Source organism: Sardina pilchardus, chromosome 5 (assembly GCF_963854185.1).
Source record: "Sardina pilchardus chromosome 5, fSarPil1.1, whole genome shotgun sequence".
Taxonomy (NCBI): Eukaryota; Metazoa; Chordata; class Actinopteri; order Clupeiformes; family Clupeidae; genus Sardina; species Sardina pilchardus.
This window is the reverse complement of record NC_084998.1, coordinates 8,841,472-8,864,811: the sequence shown is the minus strand read 5'-3', so window position 1 is coordinate 8,864,811 and position 23,340 is coordinate 8,841,472. Positions and strand designations below refer to the sequence as shown.

The 23,340-nt window shown below is 47.0% G+C and overlaps 1 protein-coding gene across 1 annotated transcript in view; it reads right to left on the bottom strand.

Annotated features, from left to right (window-relative positions):
• The window catches only part of phldb1a (pleckstrin homology-like domain, family B, member 1a), a 34,590-nt gene extending 12,356 nt beyond the window's left edge, over window positions 1-22,234 (bottom strand). The window contains exons 1-9 of the mRNA XM_062536294.1: window positions 22,155-22,234; window positions 20,953-21,057; window positions 18,443-18,566; window positions 16,164-16,334; window positions 12,052-12,180; window positions 6,659-8,004; window positions 1,400-1,645; window positions 980-1,126; window positions 217-354 (exon numbers count right to left, since the gene is read on the bottom strand). Coding sequence (XP_062392278.1) covers window positions 217-354; window positions 980-1,126; window positions 1,400-1,645; window positions 6,659-8,004; window positions 12,052-12,180; window positions 16,164-16,334; window positions 18,443-18,566; window positions 20,953-21,057; window positions 22,155-22,175 — 2,427 coding nt within the window. The 5' untranslated portion in view covers window positions 22,176-22,234. The remainder of the gene's footprint in view (window positions 1-216; window positions 355-979; window positions 1,127-1,399; window positions 1,646-6,658; window positions 8,005-12,051; window positions 12,181-16,163; window positions 16,335-18,442; window positions 18,567-20,952; window positions 21,058-22,154) is intronic.
• Between the last annotated feature and the right edge of the window lie 1,106 nt (window positions 22,235-23,340).

Below are 23,340 nucleotides of genomic sequence, written 5' to 3'. Positions count from 1 at the left end.
AATGAGTGAGTTAGCAGCGTGAGTGTTAGAAGTAGGAAAGCAGATTAGAGACACAAAAGGGCTGAAATGAAACTAAAGAAAAGAACTAAAGAGAACAAAGCACAACAAAGTATATCAACCTAAACGATAAAAAGCTGAACGAGAAGAGTACATCAACCGATGGCCAACAGAGAGAGGAGACAGAAGGGGAGTGGCCAGTGTGCCGGTGAGCGGTACCTTGTCCTTCTCCCTCTGGGTGGCGCTGTCGAGGTCACTGAGCTTGTACTGCAGCTGGTTAATGATCTCAAACTCCGCCTGCACCTGATCAAGCTCCGCCCTCCGCTCACCCTGTAGCAGCGCCCGCTCCATCTCAGCCTAGCGCCACACCACCACGAGAAACAAAGACAAACAATGTCTACTGTAAACATATTTTGCCATTATAATAACAGGAATGCAGCCTTATTTACCTGATTATCTAATATGCAGGCAGCCAACACAGGCCAAGTACACTGGCAAAAAAAAAACACCTTAGGGTGCCTCTCAACATCTCTCCTCGATCCTCGAGGGGCGTTCCCACTGATCTATAACTAAAACCGGATAGACTATCCCATTGTTGCCGCCCCATCATTCTTTATATACATCAGTGAGGATCGAGGCCCAAGGAGCGAGGGAGGACGTATAAAAGCCCAATGAGAGGCACCTTTAGTCTTAGAAGGTACAGTATAGTGCATAACTTCAATGTGAATTGATATATTAGTTGCCGTGATTTATCGCACATTGAGTCTATGTATGCCATATGAAATGTGCTATATAAATAAAACCTGATTGATTGATTGATGATTGGCCAGATTATGTTGTATGCGGGCAGCCAACACACTGCAAGTACATTGGCAAAAAACACCGTAGTCAGTATAGTGTATACAGTACAGTACAGTACAGTATAGTGCATAACTTCAGTGTGAATTGATACATTAGTCGAGATGATTTGGCCCAAACTCACCTCCTGCCTGGACTCCTGCAGTTGTTGCTCCAGCTCGGTCACGCGGGCCTTGAGCTCGTCCACGCGGGCCAGCACGCGCACGCGCTCCTCCTCCAGGTAGGGCAGCTCCTGCTGAGAGGACACACCTGTGCGGCCGGCGTCCTCGTGCTGTGAGGAGATCAGCGGGGGAAAGGTGTCACGCTGGTCACTGGCACTTAAAGACTGGCCGCAGAACAGTTATGAATAGTGTAATGTTTGCTTGTGTCAGAGTGAGTGAGAAAGATTGTGTCTGAGTGTGTGTGTAGGTGTGTGAATAAGTGAGTGAGTGAATATACAAGCAAAAGAGAGAGAGTGTGTGTGTGTGTGTGTGTGTGTGTGTGTGTGTGTGTGTGTGTGTGTGAGAGAGAGTGTGTGTCCATGTCCGTATGTGCCCTCTCTCACATCCTGGTGCTGGCTCTCGGTGCTGCTGCACTCCTCGGTGAGATTCTCCTCGTCGCTCTCCCTCTGCCTGTGGCCCAGCCCCTGCTGGGAGACCCCGCCTGCGGGGTCAGCTCCGGGGCGCCGCACGGCCCCCTCCTCCATCCCAGGGAAGAGGCCCGCCTTGCCCACCTCGCCGGCTGGACAGGGGCCGTCGCCCTTGTTGTACTCCGCACACAGGCTCAGGATCGTCTCTAACCTCTGTCTCTCCTGATCACACACACACACACACACAGAAACATACACACACACACAGAAACATACACACACACACACACACACACACACACACACAAAAACAAAACACATACACACACACACACATTAGTTACATTTGGAATGACCAATACTAATACAATCTGTAACAGTTAGATGACAAACAGTGCAACAATGTAAGGTGTTTGTAGTATACAGCATCCTAACTATTTCTCATCCAAATAGTAGAAGAAGTGAGTGAGATAACTGTGAGCCCTCTGTGGTCCAGTGTGTATGAGTGGAGCGGCCCAGCGAGATGCCATGCTGGCATAAAGGGTTCAGGTACTGCAATGTGCCCGGCATGCCTGTGTGGCACTCTCAGCTGGCCGTAATTTGACACCCGGAGAGCTGACAAAATAAGCAGGCGTGCGTACTGTATGACTATGTGCGCGCCCCATTCAACCCACCAGGGTCACAGAACCACATCTGACGAGCACAAGCCAACTCTATTGCCACAGACTCACCAAAACACACACACACACACACACACACACACACACACACACACACACACACACACACATGCAAACACACACACACACACACACACACACACATGCAAACAAACACACACACACACACACATACGCATGATTGCAGACACACGCAGACACACACAAGTGAGACACTCCCACTCCCACGCATACCCCAGATCAAACACATATGAAAGACGCCCGGTCTATGGCAGCAGCTGCTAGAAGCCTTTCCCTCTCACGACCCCCCCCACACACACACCCCACCCCCAGCCCAATATCCTCCATAGACCCCCCTCCTGGTTTTACAACCCACCCCCTCATGCACTGACCCCTAGCCACCTCTCACCTCCTCTCTCCAACTGTTCCTGCCATTCAGGCCCTCATGGGACGTGAAGACAGGCCGAAATTGCTGAGTATCAGCACCGTTCGTGACTGTCCCTCTCTCTCTCACACACACACACACACACACAGGTCTGGGGCCCCTTGCAACAAAACTCTGCGGGAACTTAGGTGCCATCTAAACGGACGGACAGACGGGGGGGCTTGTCATATACGCGGCACAGCTGACAATTACCGAGGGAGAGCGTCCAAGTGAAACCACGCCAGCGGAGTGCATGACGCCGACCAAAATAACACGGCCTTGTCGCGTAGCCGTGCGGGAGGGACAGCGGTGTGCCGATGAGGTGCAGGACACAAGACGAACGGTGCGCGGTAAATAAAGTAAATCAGAAGGGATCAGTCGTCTATTCACACGTGTATAATTAACCAGCAGACGTGCTCCCGTCTCCTCCGATTAGCTCTCCACATCAACTGGACAACGTCTTGATATTCAAACACCATCAACAGACAACTCAATCTCAGCAGGCAGGCAGAATACATGGCTCTGTGCAGTGAGTGTGCAGGGTGCTTTGGTGCCATTAGGGCATAGATGGTATAATACCCTTACATGTTCTGTACAGTCAGAGTGAGGAGGGAACCAATGTGGTTCTCAACTAATAACTGATTTCAAAACTAAGGTAAGTCAAATTGTGTCAACTCTCTCAGGAGAAACCAGTATTCCACTAAGCTACTCAGACAACAGGCAGGTGACAAAACACATTCTACACCCACAGCCTTGTTCGACAGCCTTGCAAAAATAAAGTTCCATTGCATGTGTCTCTCAGATATTCTGCTCCCAAAAGTACATACCCACTCAGTGTCCGGACCAGCTCTTGACGACAGCTGAAGACCCTTTCGTCACAAAAAGAATCCGTAACAGCACAATCTGAGCTTCAGTTTCCTATTCTGGTGCCTTCATGGCGGAATTACATGACAGACCGACAGAGAGAATGTTTCTATCCCAGGCCTGGGAAGCAGTGAATGGGGCTGAGCTGACTGAGTCATCCCAGGCGGCCTGGGTATGGAGGGGGAGCAGGCTGTAGGCATGCAAACACTCTAAACAAACAGATGGACAAACACTGGGCTCCAGCCCACTCCCCATGCCACACACAGGCGAGGGAGGCAGCACCGGGGCAGCGGCAGCAGGAGGGACTGACCAGTCCAGCACACACAAAAGGCTGCCTGGGAAGACTTATAGCCCCTACAAGTTCCCAACAACATACACAACCACTGAGCTGAACCAAAAATGAATAGATACAGAGACAGAGAGACAGACAGACAGACAGACAGACAGATAGTTAGCTAATTAGTTAGTTAGATTGATAGATACATACATACATACATACATAGACAGATAGATAGATAGATAGACAGACAGACAAATAGACAAAAGATAGATATAGATAGATAGGCAGATAGATAGATAGATAGATAGATGGATGGATGGATGGACAGATGATTGTCATTAATACAAGTACAGTGAGATGTCACTGAACGCAAGCCTTGACCTTTAAAAGTAATCTATCTATCTAAATAGAGCTCTGACGAGCTGTAAGTACCCTGTCACATCGCAGGCTCCTTTTCCAGACTCCTATGAATGAATGGCGGCGAATGAGGGTGTGGTGCTGTGTGTAATTAGCTACTGTCACTCCAGCACTGAGTTTTTAGGTCAGAGGAATCTGGCTCAGTTGCACAGTGTTTCACAGTGTTTTGTAGCTGTCTAATAAAAAAACCTAAATATTTAGACTACAGAGATATATGACCAAATGAGAGATAAACTGTATAAATTCTGATGAGAAGGATAGTATCAGAGATGTTGGTAGTAACAACAGTAGAGGCAGTAGGCAAAATTTGAAAAAAAAAGAAAAAAAAAAGGCTATGACACGTGAAATCTGTAAGAATCTGTAATGGAAAACAGCTACATATACACTATGTCTTGTCTGTTTCTTTTCCACATGTTGTCCATATTTTCCACCACTACTTCTACAACCCTCTTCAAGTAAGGTTAGCTCGCCCCCTAGTGGAATTTAATCTTTACTACAAATTCCTTCCCTTGACAATGCTCACTGTTTCACAACAGGTGAGCATTAAATATTCAACAACCCCCCACCTCCAGCTGTATATATCTATTTCTCTCTCTCACACACACACTGTGGTTGCGAGTGCGTATATGTGTGTGTGTGTGTGTGTGTGTGTGTGTGTGTGTGTGTGATGGGAGGAGGGTTAGCTCAGTGATAAGACTGGAGGGGCATGGCAGCTCTGCGGTTGAGCAGCAGCGCTGAAGAGTGGCACCATGCCAAGTAGGCCAAGTCCCAGAACTGTAAGTGCCTTATCCATTATTACAATACACAGAATGTGTGTGTGCGTGTGTGTATGTGTGTGGTGTGAGTGTGAAAACTAAAGTGACGGAAACAGGGAGAGGAAGAAAGAGGAAGAGAGAGAGGGAAAGAAAGAAAGACGCTGGAGTTCGACCCACATAAGAGACACACGGAGTGGCAGGGGAAATCTGCTCCCCGTCTCTCTGCCCTGGTCTCCCGTGGTGAGCGGCGAACAGAACCTCATTTCGATAATTCATCCAAACACACCGGCAGACACCAACAGCTAATGTGTACAAGTCCCCGCGGCACGACAGCAAACAGAACTCCTCCTCGCCTGCATGCGTGCATGCCCAGCCGGTGAGCTCATGCTGGCGTGAGGTCACTTGAGGAGCAGACTGCAGAGCCAGGTGCATTTACACTGCTGTCCACAGATATGTTTATATGATCAAGGGAGGAACGCAAGGGAAGAGCCGGAAAAAAAAATAATGTTCTGACCCTAAGGTCACAGATTCTATCTCGATCTTCTTGATCCTCCTCTTGGACTGAGGAATCCAAGCTGTGTCCCTTATAGTCATAAATCGTGCTAGTGATAAGCCAGGTTTTTCAAAAAACCTCCATTACTTCTTCCCGGACCACCGTTTCAAACGCGACTTCCTGTTTGTGTTTGTTTACGGGATGGCACTGTGAAAATGGGGCTCCTTAAATAGCTTTCCTGAAGGGGCAGTGTGGAATGTTTACCCTCTGTGATACCAGCAGCTGTCTGGAGTTACACATGGGAGGTTCAGGGTGGGGGGCACGGGAGAGTTTGAGAGCGTTAAGGGGTTTTTACAAGTGGCCAAAGCTTTGTGAGGCCTGGCCTAGGTAAGTGGCGAGTAAAAGGCAGGAACTGAATTATGTGAATGGCCCCTTAGTGTGGACAGCTGCTGTAAAACGCTATAACAAATGTCTATGCGGTATTCCCAGGCCAAGAGAGCGGCTCATATGGTAGAATATATACCTTCGCTATATGCTAGCCTAGCCTATAGCCTCTATACTTTGCCCCGATGCTGCCAAGAGATCATTTGAATGTGCTCATTTATATGATGTACTGTATATATGAGGTTTGAGGTTTGCAGAGATTAAAAAGGCATCGACGCAGATGGGCAGATGAAATGATACAATGTCGTTAAATGGTCCTGGGAGTGAAGGCCAGGCGATGGGTGTGCTGTGCGCTGTGTGCTGTGTGCAGTATCAGTAGAGGACTGGAGGGGGAACGAGCGTTGCAGGGGCTTGTGGGATTGGAGGTGGTCGGTTCCAGGCCTCTGTGTTGGGTAAATATAGCCTTCAGACAGACACACCCTCTCTCCATGGCCCTTTAAAACTCCCACAGGAATTTACATGAGTGTGGCTATACACTGAGCCAGACCTCGGGCTGAGACGCCGAGACCCCCACACAACCACACGCACCCACATCGGCCCATTCTTAGCTCTTAGTCGTTCCCGGATTGGAATAAAAAAAAAAAAAACGTTACACGGCTTCCTTTATGAGGCATGTCACAAACAATTTGACAAGTGAGAGTTTGTTTTTTGAAGGCAAACAGAAATAAAAAGAAAAAATTAACAAGCAGGAAATGTGACCGTGAAGGTATGAAAAGGCCAACACACATACACACACACACACACACACACACACAAAAATAGACAGAAACACACCCATACACACATACTCAGACACACACACACACACACACACACACACACACACACACACACACACACACACACACACACACACAGGCACACACACTTGAACTCACCAGCCTCTCCATTTCCTGCTCGCGGAGCCTCTCCTCTCTCTGCCGTCGGTGGTATTCCAGCAGCTCGTCCTCGTTGTCGCTGATCTCCGAGATGCTGTTCTTGCGCTCGCGGCCAAACGGGGGCGCCGCCGCCGCCATCCGCCCGTCCCGGCCAGCCTTCCTCTGGGCCCGCGGGCTGGTGAGGGGCGACACCCCTGGCTGCGCGCCCAAAGCGGAGGTGGCGAGGGCGGCCCCGGCCTTCTGCCGGCCGCCGGGGTGGTCCCTGTGACGGGAGGGGGACGGGCTGCGCCCTCTCAGACCCCTCACCCCCGCCGAGCCGCCCCCCTCTTCCTCCCCCCCCGGGGAGGTGACCCTGCGGTGCTGCCTGGGGCTCTCGGGCACCGTTTTGGTCAGGGGGGTGCGCGGGGTGAGGGGGACGCCGGGCAGCGCCCCCGGGAGGACGGGCACCCCTCTGCGGACGGTGGACGGGCTGGGGGGAGGGAGGGTGCGGCGGGCCGTCTGCGGGCTCCCCGGGGGCAGCGAGCGAGGCTGGGGCTGGACCGCGTGGAGAGGGCCGTCCACGGAGGACGGGGCCAGGCGCGGGATCTGGCTGGGCTGCTTCGACGGGCTGGACGAGCGGGCGAAGTCCTGCTGCCGCATGGGGCTCGGAGGGCACTCCTGCACCGAGGAGCCCACGCTGGACCGCGGGCTGGACGAGGCTGGAGAGGACGATGTCGGAGTCGACTTGGGGGTCAGTCTGGCGCTAGCCTGTCTGTCCCCGGAAACCATGGGGACGGGGATGGAGGAGGACCCTCGAGCCTGCGTAGGATCCCTGCGCGTGGACGACGGGCTCGGCGGAGCCTCCACCAAGGCCTTCCTGTGAAGCCTGGGGCTCTCCTGGACCTTGTGCCCCAAGGCACTGCCGCTCTTGGGCACGGAGGAGCGCGGCTGGGGCACCGGGGGCTGGGTGCCGTGGCTAAAGCTGGAGGTGCGAGCCGGCACCGGGGGGTTGGCCATCTCCTGCAGGCCCCCCTGGCTGCTGGTGACCGAGGGCGAGGAGAGGGGCGAGAAGGGCGGCGAGTTGTTCTCGTAGCTGGAGCCCACCGACATGGCGCCGGGGCTGGTGGGGGAGGACGCCGGGAAGCGACCGCCTCCGTTCATCACGGGGGAGAGCGGCGACTGGGGGATGGGGTTGTGGGGCAGCTTACGGGACTCGGAGGAGGTGGACGACTGGGCATCGTCCATGACCAGAGAGTCCATGATGTCCTGGAGGTCCTGCTCAATGGACCGGACCAGGGTGCCGTGACCCGGGCGACTCCCCTCACGACCCCCCTGCTGATGGTTCCCGTTTAGCATGGAGTGTGATTCTGTAGAGAGAGAAAAATAAAGAATTGAGCCACTTTCCTGTGTGAAATATAAAAAACCTTTATCAAATACTGGCTACATGCCTACATGTTTCAACATTTGCCCTTCATCAGGACATCATTGCAACATTTAATCTGGAATCTTAGTGAAACCAGTAAAACATGACTGTAAACACTTGTTTTGGTAAAGACACTTTTACTCAGTACTGAATTGCTAAATAGCTAACTTGAATGTCAATACATCAATCTTAAGGATCTAAGAAGCCAAAAATGAATTGCCATACACCAGCGGTCCTAAATTAGGTTTCAGAATAGTTCCATTATGAAATCCTCTCCACTGACATGTTTTCACACTGTGCTGAAATCCCTATGGGTTACTGCTGCTAATTATAAATCTCTAGTTCCACACTTCACTTGCACTAGTTACGTACTCCACCCTATTTAAGGGGGGCTTACACACACACACACACACACACACACACACACACACACACACACACACACACACGCACACACGCACACACGCACACACGCACACACGCACACACACAGGCACACACACACACACACACGCACACATGCGCACACACACACACACACACAGTGCAGGGTGTGGCATATAGCTGGGAGAGAGAGAGAGAGAGAGAGAAAGAGAGAGGGAGGGAGAGAGAGAGAGAGAGAGAGAGGGAACAGACTTCCCCTCCGCACTCCACAGCACAAAGGTCAGAGCCACTGAGGAGAATGGAGCCCAGAGCGTTGCATGAGTCACTTCCAGACATACGCTCTGCCCATAATGACTAACAGCGTGAACCCGGCACCAGACAGCCTCTCCAACTGTTCCCCGCTCAGTCTTACAAATGCAGTGCAAGGTCTGACCTTAGGCTATCTACCGCGCGCTACACAGCCCCCCTGAGCAGGGCAAATATGCCTGCCAATCCCTTCAAAGCTACCTGCGCTTTAAAACTGGTCAAGCATCTGTGAGTCTATTTTCAGGTGGATCTAATAACGAGCAGTTTCAGGTTTTTTTTCAGTCTGCGATGATGTTGTTTCGTTTATGTCCCGCCACTATACTGGACTGACGGATGACCAATGTGTGTGACTATCACAAAGTTATATCACTAGCAAGCCGCTTGATTTAGTTAGAAGCTCATGCTTACTGGAATGGATAAGTCTGGTGCATGCACACACACACACAGGCACACACAGGCACGCACAGGCACGCGTACACAAACACAAACACAGACACAGACACAGACACAGACACAGACACAGACACAGACACAGACACAGACACAGACATACACACACACACACACACACACACACACACACACACGACTGTCAAAAGATTTTTTTAGTTCCAAACAAATCCCCATTACCTGAACACATTCTGAAATAACACAGACCACAACATGTGGTGAATAAGTGTAGAATATCAGCATAAATACCTCATGTAATTGTCTGTCATCTGACTGAATGCAAGTGGATGCCTGTCTTCGTGGGTGTGGGTGTGGGTCTGACCAAAGGAGGCAGGGCAGGGTTGAACTGCCCCATGCTTTCTCAAACAGGTACACAAAGAGAGCTCTGAACCTTGACCCGGAACCCGGCATATTCATGATTGATACACTGTGAGGTATTTACTACCACAGATACTAAGTCATAATAAATCGACGTCTATTCAATGGAATAGAATCTGGGTCATGGACAAACCTAATCAAACACTCCGTCTAATGCCAAGTCTCCTGCAGCACATTTTTGCCACAATGGACTCTAGCTTCTTAGGACTTCTTAGGAAGCTAGTCTGAGCACAGTATTGCCAGTGTGTCTGTGTGTCTGCACGTAGATACATTTGAAGACATTGTTATCTCTAATTTATCCACAGATAAAGCTGAAATGCTAGCTATATTGCAGTACACATTAGACTCCAAACACAATATAGGGCAATACCTGTGATGGCTACAGCAGGCTGGTTGACTGACCCACATCAGCAAATATGACAATATTATATATCAGCTACTATGAATGCTACCTGTCCTGAGCCTCACTCAAAGCCACCTGAGACACTTCGACATCTTTAGGCAAGCCTATATCATGAGCTCTGTAGCCAACTGCACAATTGAGAAGCAAAGGGAGAAATATGTGCCTGCTGTCGACTACCTACAGTACTCTTGCTGGCTCACTGATAGGAGGAGGCCCGGTAAACGGGTGAAGTCGCTCGCTCAGTGATTGAGAACAGCATGTGCAGGAGCAGAGATGCTTGCATGCTTCTGTGGGAGGCACGGAGATCCACTTGTCAAAGCAATTTAGCTTGATGAATAGGTACTCCTGCTAAAATTATCAGCTTCAGAGGAAAAACAGCAGGTTCCTGCATTCAGAGAGAATGCGGCGTAAACGGCATTCTGAATTTATTTCCAGCCGTGGATTGCCCATAATTGGGCCATGCTGATATTTACAGTAGTCTTTTCTCAGCCGAGATTTCAGCCCAGAGCGATCATCTGTACATCCACAATTATTCACAAACTCAGCTTTGTATTTCCATTCGTGTATGAGCAAGGGGCTACACATGATGGAAATGTCAAAACACAATTTTTACGGTGCTTTTTTTAAAACGCTCAGCTGGTGTCAAAGTAAGAAATAGAACAGAAGTACAGCTAAAACTAAAGCCCAGGGCCACTGAGGTCTCCGCATTCCTGATGAGGAACGCTTGGCTTGGCCAGGTATGCGCTGTCTGAACTGTAAACATGGCCTCCGTCCAATGCAACTACTGAGCCATTAGCTTTGGTCAATTAACTACTTCCAAACAGGACATGCGATAGAAGAGTGAGTTCTAGTTTAGTTATTAAATCTAACCAATTTCTGTTGTTCATTTGCAATGTTCTTTAAACCTACTTGACCCTGGCTGCCTTTGTCAATTGTATTTGTGTAGTGCATATAAAACTAAACTGTTTCAAGATAAAAGACAGAAAGGATGTCTAGCAGCTGGTCTCTTATTACACCAACAGCACTACAGGGTCGATGCCCTCTACACCCCTTTCATTTCTGAAGGATGTCACTGTTACACTGAGTTTACCAATAAAAGTAAGCATAGATCCTTCAGTATATAAAGACTCAGATAAGTAAAGATTCTTGAGTAAGTAGAGATTCTCTTGCGCTTAAACTGTGTTTTGTCATACATTTGGATTTAATTCTCTGACCCTAGGACAGGGTCTAGTGTATGTAATGTATTGTTTTTACCTGTGTGGGCCTTGTAGCTGAAGTGTAGTATAGTACATAGTATAGTATAGTATAGTATAGTATAGTAGAGTGCAGTGTAGTGTAGTGTAATGCAGTGTAGTGTAATGCAGCATAGTATAGTGTAGTGTAGTGTAGTGTAGTACAGTATAGCGTGTTTTTACCTGTGTGGGCCCTGTAGCCGTAGTGCAGTATAGAGCAGTACCATGTAATGTAGGCTAGTGTAGTATAGTGCAGTTCAGTGTAGGGTAATGTAGTGCAGTTCTCATTACCTGTGTGGGTCCTGTAGCTGTAGTGTAGTATAGTGCAGTACCATGTAATGTAGGCTAGTGTAGTATAGTGCAGTACCATGGGTAGTGTAGTATAGTGCAGTTCAGTGTAGGGTAATGCAGTGTAGTTTTCATTACCTGTGTGGCTCCTGTAACTGTAGTGCAGTATAGTGCAGTACCATGTAATGTAGGCTAGTGTAGTATAGTGCAGTTCAGTGTAGGGTAATGTAGTGTAGTTCTCATTACCTGTGTGGGCCCTGAGGCTGTAGTGCAGTATAGAGCAGTACCATGTAATGCAGGGTAGTGTACTATAGTGCAGTTCAGTGTAGGGTAATGTAGTGTACTGTAGTTCTCATTACCTGTGTGGGTCCTGTAGCTGTAGTGTAGTATAGTGCAGTACCATGTAATGTAGGCTAGTGCAGTATAGTGCAGTTCAGTGTAGGGTAATGTAGTGTAGTGTAGTTCTCATTACCTGTGTGGGTCCTGTAACTGTAGTGTAGTATAGTGCAGTCCAGTGTAGGGTAATGTAGTGTACTGTAGTTCTCATTACCTGTGTGGGTCCTGTAGCTGCTGGTGGGGCCGTGGCTTCCTCCTCCTGGCATCATGTTCTTCATCCTCAGGGCCTCCTCTGGGTGGTTGAAGCGGAAAAAGGCGGACTGACCGAAGCACAGCATGCACCCTGTCACACAGACACATGCAGGAGGTCAGCAGAGCTAGCAATAGCATAGAGGACATTTCAGTCTATGAGCGTTGTTATGTTCTGGAACACTCCATACCTAGACACTACACAAGTTCATTGCTGCAGTTCATTCCTATTTATCATTTCATTCATTCATTGTGGGTAGAGAGCTGTAACTGTAAGATCTTTAAAGGTAAAGCACAAGGGAGAGAGTGGAAAACAAACTTGGGAAACAGCTTGAGCTGTCATTGGGGGGAGCCAACCTGAATGGACTTCCATTAACACGGAGCGAGATAAGGAGCGACGTGCGCCCGGTAAAGGGAACATGGAAACTGGCCTCAGTCAACATGTGTGTGTTGTGAAAACATCAGCAGCAGATGCCCTTTTGTTGCGGTGTGTGTGGCTTGGCCCGGCGTGTCTGATAACACGGATCTTGCTCGCCGAGTCACCATTCACCGTGGCCGCTAATGAAATCTTTAGAATCTGGTCGCCCATGACACCGGGCGCCATAACTCAACACCTCTGACAGCCATCAAGACAAAGAGCCGCGGTGAGCTAAGATACGCGCAGCAGGAAAGGGGACATCTTTAAAGCTGAGAGCTAAAAGCTTAACACCCACTTGAATCCTTTTTTCTCATTAGAAATCATTGATTAGGTGAGACAAGGGCACCATCATTTCCTTGGCCATTTCAGCTAGCTTGCTGGCTTTAATTACATGATTGAAACTAGGGGTAGAATTAAATGTCAGATAGAGCCATTTCTTGTAGAGGTTTAAAGTAGACAGCCACTTTACTGCCACTTTTCAAGAACATGGGCTGTCTGTAAGGTTCTATAAAGAACCTTAATGTTTTCCCAGCTGACCAAATGCTGTGAACTGACCTCCTTTATTTCTAGAATGTATTCCAATACATTTATGAATAGTGATAACCTTATTATCTCAAACACACACACACACACACACACACACACACACACAAACAAGATGCTGCTGCAGCTGGAGGAGGCATGATTAACCAGTACAGGGTCAGTTGTGGCAGCCAGTGAGTTATGAGTCAGATCCATTTCATAATGAAAAGCTGGTCGCCGCGTCTTCCATCAGAGGGCAGATAGGGAATGACAAGCAGAACACACGTCAAAGCTCACGGTGAGGCAAAAGGCAGGCAAGCGTGTCTCAGAACAGACCACACAACACAACAGGCCTCTTCTCCATGTGTTGGTCCATTTAACAACATAATGACACATTGGTTGCCATAGACATAGATGAAACATCCTGTTATTCATTGCTTGTGGTGTCAAAGACAGAGAGCAAGGTGACAAATGCTCCCCAAAGTCCCCTTAGGCACTGTTTTTTAGGGAGTTGGGTAATCAAGTTGTGCTGAAGTACAGGGAAAAAGCATTTGTCATACTTCCGAAAACCTAGTGTGTGTTTTGCTGATACAGTGAACTGCATGAATGGCACTCAGTAGAAGGAGAAGTGTAGCCTACTATTAAGTAAATCTCATTCACAGTAAAAGTAGCATCTACTCTACTTTTCAATTCATATGTTCAACATCCAGTGTATTGTATTGCATAACAAACATATCAAAAAGATATTATTTTAAACAGAGGATGTCAAGTTGAGGACTTAGTCATACGGTATATCTAACATCAATAACAACAGCAATTCTCTCTACAAAGTCTTCGTCCTAGAGAGTATAACTGATGGCGACAAACGATTCTGTGAAACATCACGAATCAACAATTCATTTCAAAGTAATTTTAAATAATAAAAGGCTAATATCTTTACGTGCGTAAACTGAGGAATAGACATTTAAAAGTTCTATCCTTAAAATAAGAACATTTAAAGACCCACCTCGTAATAACCAGTAGATAACACGTTAATATCTTAGGCAAAATAATAACCAACAAAGTCTGATTGTAGGCCAATAGTTGACTACAGCAACAGCAAATATAATTTGAACTTACATATATCCACTTAATAGACGGCACCCATTAGCGCTTCATGGCAAACGTCCTACTAGTCCGAGTTTGACTCTTTCTTCTCCTTGCTCGTGTGTTTGGTCGGAGCGATGAGGACAGCGCTTGCTTGCGTGTGCCACCGATCAATTCCTTTGTGATGATAATTTCATCCACTTTTCTTCCTCCCTGGGCTGCACATTGACTGTCTAGGCTAGTGCCACACAATAGAGGCGCAGATGTCCACCTGGCTAATTGTTATCCAACGTCTTAAAAGGAGCGTTCACCCAGAAAATATGTTTTAAAGCAATATCTGCACTAATAATTGTTAAGAAAATCCAAACAATTAATTCAATTGTACTTTCCAAAGAACAAACATCCAATCGTATGGCCACCTCGGAGCGTTAGCCTCGTTATTAGTGGTCAAAAAACACGCAAAGCGACTCACGATAGTATTGATTCAAACAGCGACTCGACAGCACGCCGGACAGCTGTCCCTGCACCGGCTGTTTCCAGCAGGAGATATTCTGCAAGCCGTGGGAGGAGGGGGCGGGGCAGTCCACATTGACATTTTGGAACTGGGCTTAGTTAAGTGCTATTTCATTTCTTTCCCTCCATCATGTGCTGCAGCTTACCGTCTTGAGAAGTTGAAGTGTTTGGCTTCCATTTTTTTTAGTTTAGTTTGCTGAATTTGTTTAGTTTGCTGCATGGATAATACATCTAACAAGACAGCCGAGGCCTACATTGAACATAACATTGCATAAACCTATTTATTTATTTATTTATTTTACCAGTCTTTCAAAACATAGCAGGCCTACCTTATGCCTCAGTTCAGAAATTGTCATTTATTAGTTTACACTATAGAATGCTCGCTAACGCTGGTCAAGATTGAGTATAGTACACTTAACTGGCATGAGAGCGCAAACTAAACTATAAGTGTGCCTTACTTTCATTGTTATGCAGTGTCTAAGCCAACGGCACTCCGAACTGGAGACCCTAAAATAGCCACAGAGAATGGAGCAAGGGCAAGTTCTTTCCCTTAGGGAAGTTCAAACAAATGTGCAAGGTTATCATGGCAACACAGTTAGACTTCACCTCCTGGTATTTGGGCACAAGTAATAAATGTCAGGCCAGTCCAAGCGAGCAGGCCTACCTGCACAATAGACACAGGTCATGAAAACACAACTTGAGATTATGTTGACGTGAGAACGGGATACAGGCCTAATAAAGATTGTGCCAAGAATGACACTTACAGTAGATGCTTACTCCTTTATCACAGCTAGGTATAAAGAGATTTGGTTCAAAATGAACAATCAGACTACTGATTTTTTTTTTTTACAGATTTTACTCTTGAGGGGGTTCTGATTCACAGAGGCAACTCCTCCTACTGTAGTCTATGCAGGTAGTGATAAAGACAGTGTCTGAGTGCATTTGACAAATATACCACGACAATAAGTGTAATATTAGAAGGTATACTAGTTGGCTCAGGAAATAAGCTTCAAAAGTGGCATATTGTTCCATACTGTCTCTTCAATGATTCATCTTTTATAGACAACAGTTGACATGGTCGACTGCTCCTTCAGTCTACAGCACTAACAGACCGGCACAGTGGACTGGAATTCCAGTCTTTGCCTGATTTGATTTTCTGCTTTGATTTCATCAATAATCTGCCCTGACAGCCTGGGCTGCGCTGTGCTGTGAGTCATGCCAGAGTCCATTTTACCCACACCAATGGAGAGATCAAATCATGTTATGTCTCCGTGAACGTGAAGTCAAGTCCACGGTAAAACTCAAAAGCCCAGGTGGGCATAAGGAATGCTTTGTGTGTCACAGAGCTGAAGAATCAGACGGAAAGGTTGGCACAAACCCCCATGAGGCAGAATCCGAACGACATTTCTCTGTACACTCATCATTGCACGATACTCTAATCCTCGAAACCTTTTGTATATGGGCAGCTTTAGATTGTACAACAACACACAGGCACTTTCTCCTGTGGATTTGGAAATGCCGTCCTATGGTCTACGTACCTTGTGAAAGTCTCGTGGGTTTGGTGATCTTTAGGCCATCCATGGAGCACAGGTTCCCACAGGGGTAGAGGATGATGATGCCTCCCTTGTTCTCAATGTAGCAGTGTTGGGCTGTGACGCCAGGGCCCTGGATGTTGATGTCGGTGTTTCCATGTCCAAGTGTGGTCTTTCCTGTCAAACACACCCACAGTTTATATCTCACTGTGCATTCTTAGAACTAGTAAGTCAATTCCAAAAGACTTGTTTTGCTCCCATCATGAAAAACAGTACTGCAGCCTACATACAAAACACATTAATTTCGTCTTAATCATAACTATGTGTACACAGAGCGCCAGAACGTCAAGCTGTGTGTGAGTTCTTTATCCCGGGGCCATGTGACTGGGTCAGTGCCGAGACGTTCCCGCTCCCTCTCCTAACTTTTTTTTTTAACACACTCCAGTCTTTCTCAGGGTCTGGCGTACTGCACAGACTGACAGATGGGAATAAAGGAGCCATAACTCAAGTCTTTTGTGCGCGAGGACAGTGGCGCCGGGTGAGCACTGTGGCAGTGGGTGGGATAGACGGAGTTTTAAACCCACCCTAAACACACACACACACACACACACACACACACACACACACACACACACACACAGAGAGACCCACAAAACATACCAATACACACACACACACACACACACACACACACACACACACACACACACACACACACACACACACAGAGACCCACAAAACATACCAACACACACACACACACACACACACACACACATATTGAGGTCAAGGTCAGGTCGTGGTCTGTCGGATGCCTGTTTCACAAGGAAAGGTCTTAATCTGCAGTTGGTTACACTATACAAACTGACGTTTGATGGTAAATAACAAACAGCCTTATTGTTGAGATGTCTGACAAGTGTAACTGCACTATTGTTTCCTCACTCCTTAAACACCAATGTGACAAATACATAAATCATCACAGCCTGAACATAATACAACTGATCTCTCAACCAAATCCGTTCCCCTAGGACTAAATCTATTTTGTTTAGCAAACAATTTGTCCTCCTCTGTGCCATAGTGCTACAAATTATGTGGACGCAATTATGACAATGCTAGTGAGGTTCTTTTGTCAGTCCCCTTTTTATGGAAATCCATGCTGCCCACAGTCACAATGGTTTACAATTCCAGTCCTCAAAACCTCAGCACAATAAAAACATCTCAAATAGTGTCTGATATGTAGCTGAACTCAATTAGAGGGAGACCATTTAAAACCCATCCATTAGAGCTATGCACACAGACCACGCCGTGCCCAAAAGTATACTCAGTTCAAACACAAAGCCTTGGCTTGAGGAGCTAATTATTGGCAGTGCTATGGGCCTATATATAGCACCAAAACGCCTCTCTGGGGCTCTTCGCAGTGATGGAATGAGGGAAGTACTTCCTCTGAGACGCTCTACGAGAGATCACTGCGTGTCTCTCTTCTTCGTACTGCGAGAGGGGGGAAAAAAAGTCCTCTGTTTGTCATTCTCTCCGTGATGAGGTACTGCCATCCAGGCCACGGACACACAAGGCAGGTACCTCCCAGCGACGCCACTTTCATTAACCCCGCGACCACCCTCGGCCCCCACTTAGGGATGGCATCCATTTCATCTACCGCTTGGCCTCGTGTCAAAACAAACATAAATGGATGATGTTATCTCCATGGATACCGGCCAGATGCTGATTCAATCACGACGGCTGTAAATGGTGCAGTCATGGGTTTATCCCAACATGTCCTTCGCAGAGATGCGGCACACAAAGGTCGTGGCCACAAGACGAGGAGAGGGAGATGTCTCGGATGCCCCATTAGAATCAATGTAGTGATTCAATTAGGCTGCCAAGACGCTGTAAAGAATTACCGTATTTTCCGGACTATAAGTCGCACTTTTTTTCATAGTTTGGCTGGCCCTGCGACTTAGTCAGGTGCGACTTATATATGAAATTTAACATGTTTTTGAATAATTCCAAAATGAAAGAGGAGTAAACATTACTGTCTACAGCTGTCTACAACTACAGATGGGCGGCCACTCACACCTTTTTGGCCTCTGTGTCTAGTTACAGCCTCTGTCTGTTCTTGGTCTTGGATTTTGTGAATACATTTCTGAATAAATGCGACTTATAGTCAGGTGCGACTTATATATGGCATTTTCCTCTTCATGAGGCATTTTTTGACTGGTGCGACTTATACTCCGGTGCGACTTATACTCCGAAAAATACGGTACTGTATTGGAACCACGGGCGCTCACCCTCTGACAGAGGAAGCAGCGTGATGGCCGTGCTCAGGCGGCCGCTCCCCAGGCTGACCAGGTGGGGACGATCGGCCTGGACCTTCAGCGTCTTCCCCGTCTCGATCAGGTCCAGAGGGGTTCCCTGTGGCATCCAAACACAAAAGCAATTAGCAACGGAATGAGATGCAGCAATGAGAGGATCAAAAAAATGAGGTTAACAGTTAGAAAATATGTCTTTACTTTTCCCAGATACATGTCACTGTGGAACCACATTCTTTAATGTGTTCTCACGATGACGGTCTCCTGAGAATGCCGCTGTATCTGTTCCAACAGCCTCCGCTCTGCTCTATATCATTCACCGTATAAATCACATTCATCATATGCCATCAGATCCCTATCAAACAGGTATTGCTCTTAGCAGATAGCGGCCGATAGCCCTCCAAACAGGATTACGGCCTGCCTGTTAGGACTGAGCGGTAAAGCAGGAGCAGTCTGAGAGGCTGAGTGGGTTTAGCCTTATCAGGTACCGCACGAGAGAGCCAAGAGGCTAAAAGGATTTGGCTAAGGGGATAACACCCGCAGACAGAGCTGGTGAACAGAATAAGGTCAAAGTGTATCAAAGTCACTTGCCCCTCGACGCAAACTGCAAGTTAGTGGAATACATTAAAGGGATACACAACATGCGTTTGTCTCCAACTACTGGGATACACTGAAGCCTGTTTGCTGATGTGGCTGCAACTGTGAGCCACGACTATCTGTTGTTTAGACACATTTGTATTAAATTGTTCTAAAATCTAAAACAATGATGTTATTATCAAGTAATACTATCATAATAACATACCGGTATTTTAAACTATAGCTCATCCATCTTATGTTGGGATTTATTGTGACCAGTCTTCCAAAGAACTGCACTGTTAGCAGTTCTGCTATTATCTGTTTATTCTTAATATTTCTGTTTAACCAAAAAGTAAACAGAAAGCAGTGATGGAAGGGCTTCAAAAAATGCTGCAACATGTGTTTGTAATGTTGTTCATATCCGTTCATCCCTTCATATCTGATCACCTCCCCCTCTCTTAAAACCACTTAAAGATTCCCTTACCGCCTGACTGCTTTCTCACCATCTTTCCATTCTCCTTCATCATTTGCAGTCTGCACCGTCTCTCACTGGATTGGTTTTACTTTATTTCCATCCTATGCTTTCCTAACAAAACCAGCTGTAATTTTTCAATTACGCTATTAAAATCTGTTATTTTAATATGTAACCTTTCCCTATCAGTTTTCCTCATTTCCATTTTGCATGGTCTAGTGTGACATCATGTCTCTCAAGGATGGCCTGTTCACCCAATTTAATGTTAAATTGTTAAATACTTTGAGTTGGAGTTGGAGTTTATTCACAATACCACTTCAGACATTAGAATAATGCAGTAGGGGTACAGAATCACACAGGTAGAGTAAATGAGTCCCCCAAGGAAGCTAGGATAGCTTATAGGCGGGGGCCCTTTCAACCATCTAATCATCCAGATAAGCTAAAATAAACATTATGTTCAAAGTAATCATTTTACTAGTTCCATTGAAGATGACTTTTTTATTGATATCCATAACCTATGAGCTATACACTTCTTTCATTGACACCCATAACCTATGAGCAATAAACTTCTTTCATTGACACCCATAACCTATGAGCTAAAAACTTCTTTCATTGACACCCATAACCTATGAGCTATAAACTTTTCATCACAGGAGGCAAAAATCCACGGCGCCCGATTAATTATGAATGCTTTCCGGTCTGCAACACGTGTGTGGATGCATATATGCGCTTTGTGTGATGTGTTAAGTGCTCTCCCGGGGAGACGGTGCCATAAAGGCAGTTTAGTCGCCTTGGGGCGTTTTTCTGTGAACCGAGTCTGCACACTCAGCACTCTAATAGCGATCAGAATTTCCCCCCGCAAATTATTATGTACACGAATCCCTCTCGTGAAACGCTTCAGAGGAGGGATATTCATGTAGATTTGTTCCCCTGATGGTTTTGCTCTGTCGAGGTTTTCCAGTGATCTACCACAGTCTTGGCCTTCAAAGACCCTTTGGGTATGTGGGTGAACTCGATAGCATCAGCTGAGGTTGACTTGTTGAGAGATTTTTTACACAAGAGAGAGAGACGGATGACTTGACAAAGAGTCGAGAGTTTTAAACATCACCTTTCGAATACACTACATATAATTCTAGCGCGTATTCTGCGGGATCCCACTTCAAAAGCGAATAACATTTCTCATCACTGCTTTTGTCATTTCAGACACCATTTATTTTTATGTTCTTAACTATGAATTTTATTTTCAGTCAATCACTATCATTACTTGGTGAAGTTTAATACAAGGATTGATGGCTCTTTTTAAAATTCCCAATGAAGCCTAAAGTCGACTGTGAGACGACTCTGGCAGCATTACACATACAGTGCGGATCCAAATGAAAGAGAATGGAATGCTGGCCGAGGTCCACCCGCAGCAGCGGTGAGCTGTTATGCTTAGTCTCACCTGCAGCACCTGGTGCGTCTGTCTGCAATGTTCCGGCACATTTCTGTTCAGGCTGTCCATGATGTCTTGATGGTTGTCAGTCACTTCATCAATCATGTGGGGGTCCTGTAAAAACACCCAACAAACAGCCGGGGAGATGAGCGCGGCGCAGGAAACACACACATACAGTACCGTGAGGAAGGAAGTCCATCATTTGTGTGTAAAAGTACACAGCACGTGGAGTAACGCACACTTCAAAGTGGAACTTCAAAGGTCCAACCGTCTGAGTAATCACAATGCAATTCTAAAATACCTGGCAACGTCCTACCTGGGCAATAAAAGACAGAGGGAGGGGAGGCTTACAACAGACACTGAAAGCTTACATTGAAACCGTGACAGGCACCTGAGACAGAGAACAATGAAGTGATATGACACATAGCCTGATAACAACCAAACGACTGGTGTCTATGTCTGAGTTCTTTCTCTCTCTCTTTCTCTCTTTCCCCCTTTTATTACCCACCCCTCTGACACTCTTTCATACACACATACACCCACACACACACACACACCTCCCTAGACACACACACACACACGTCAATGTGACTCACACACAGATACTCGAGGGGCCACGCAGATGTGGCCGATTATTTACACTGGACTCTGGCTCACAACAACAAAGGTGGGTGAGCTGAGCAGGAAAAGAGATTGGCCCCCGGACATAACACCTCCGTAGACACAGCAGCAGGCAGCAGTGCTGATGAATCACGTCCGTCCGAGTCGGAAAGCCCCCTCCAGCACCCCCAGCTCTTGTCTGACAACGCGGGGTCAAAACAGAGGAAAGTACCAGACAACACTCGAGGGATGCCGAAAAGAGCCAGCGGAGGCATGTTTGTGCCTGCGAGCAGCAATTACACGCAAAGCCTCTTTTTTTTTAACGCAAGCCAGTCTCGGGCTAACTGGTATATAGATAAAGTCTGTGTAGTCCACACAACAACTCTCAGTTGTACTCAACAACGCTGGGCATGTCAAAATAAACCTTTCGGAACGAACGTGACCGAAATAACCACAAATGTCTCATGTATCAGGAACAGGTCGCATCCATAACTGTCAACAGCACTTCCATGCCACGTCAGTTCAATATGTTTCCTCAACGTAAAACAATCAAACAAGATACTTCACACTAGCGGAAGCAACCTTTCACAGATATACATGATGAATTGTACCTTATTTTTCCAGTTGTCCATGGTATTCACTGCATCCATGACAAAAACTTCGCAATAAAAAAGTCAACGGATGAAACAACGCTGGTCTTTCAGGCAAACAGCTGTGAGGGAACTGACATGCCCCATCAGCTTAAACCAACGGCATGCCAAGATCTGCTCATGAGAACAAGCAAAGGCAGGTTGATTTGCATGAATATTAATGGAAATCCAAAGCTGAGGAAGGATATGGCACCATGTATACCCCACAGCTATGTAGAGCTTTTTATATCCCAATTCTCTCTCATTCTGTAATGCCTCTCTTTGCTTCACTCTTTCTTTCTCTCACTCTCTCTCTGTCTCTGTCTCTCTCTCTCTCTCCATGATGACTTCATCTGAGCAAAGGCAGCTGGGTAATGCCACATGGTTCAACCTGACAATTACACCCACTGTTTAAGTGTCCCCGAGAACAGAGTGGCCCTGTGTGTGTCACTGCAGAGGCCAGAGAGGATGTTCTCACTCGCCACGAGCAGGGCAAGGGGGACTCACAGACAGACATGGCATGGTGGCAGGGCCCAGACCCATTTCCATGGAGAAAGAAATGGGTCAAATGTTATGTCTTTTAATAGAGAGAGAAACTCACTTGCAAATACTTGAAACTCACTCACAAACACGTTCATAAATACTGTACATACTTTAACACACATTTACATACATGTACATACACTGCAGGCATACAGATCTACACACACACGCACACACACACACAGGAAGACACAGTGGAAAAAGGCATGCTGGCGAGGACACAGAGGACAAGTACAGCCACAGCCCCCGCCAACACAGGCTAGACCACAGATCACCAGGGTTATCTCAGTCAGGCATCCATGCTGGTAATCTAACAGACCCACACAACAGAAAAAAAATAACACAGAGAGAACTGTGGAATGCCTCTTGCTCCCCACCCACACACACACACACACACACACACACACACACACACACCCTCCCTCCAACCATCCCCCACCACCACCCTCTCAGAAAGACACACACAGAAGGGCTTCACACACCCCTCAGAGCCTTGTGTGTGTACACACCCGTACTGGGAGCGAGGTCTCTCTTTGCTGGTAAAGTGGAGGGCATGCCTCCGAAACATGTCATTAAAGCCTCGCAATTATGCCCCGGCTCCTGCCACCGGGAGCAGAAAATAGCA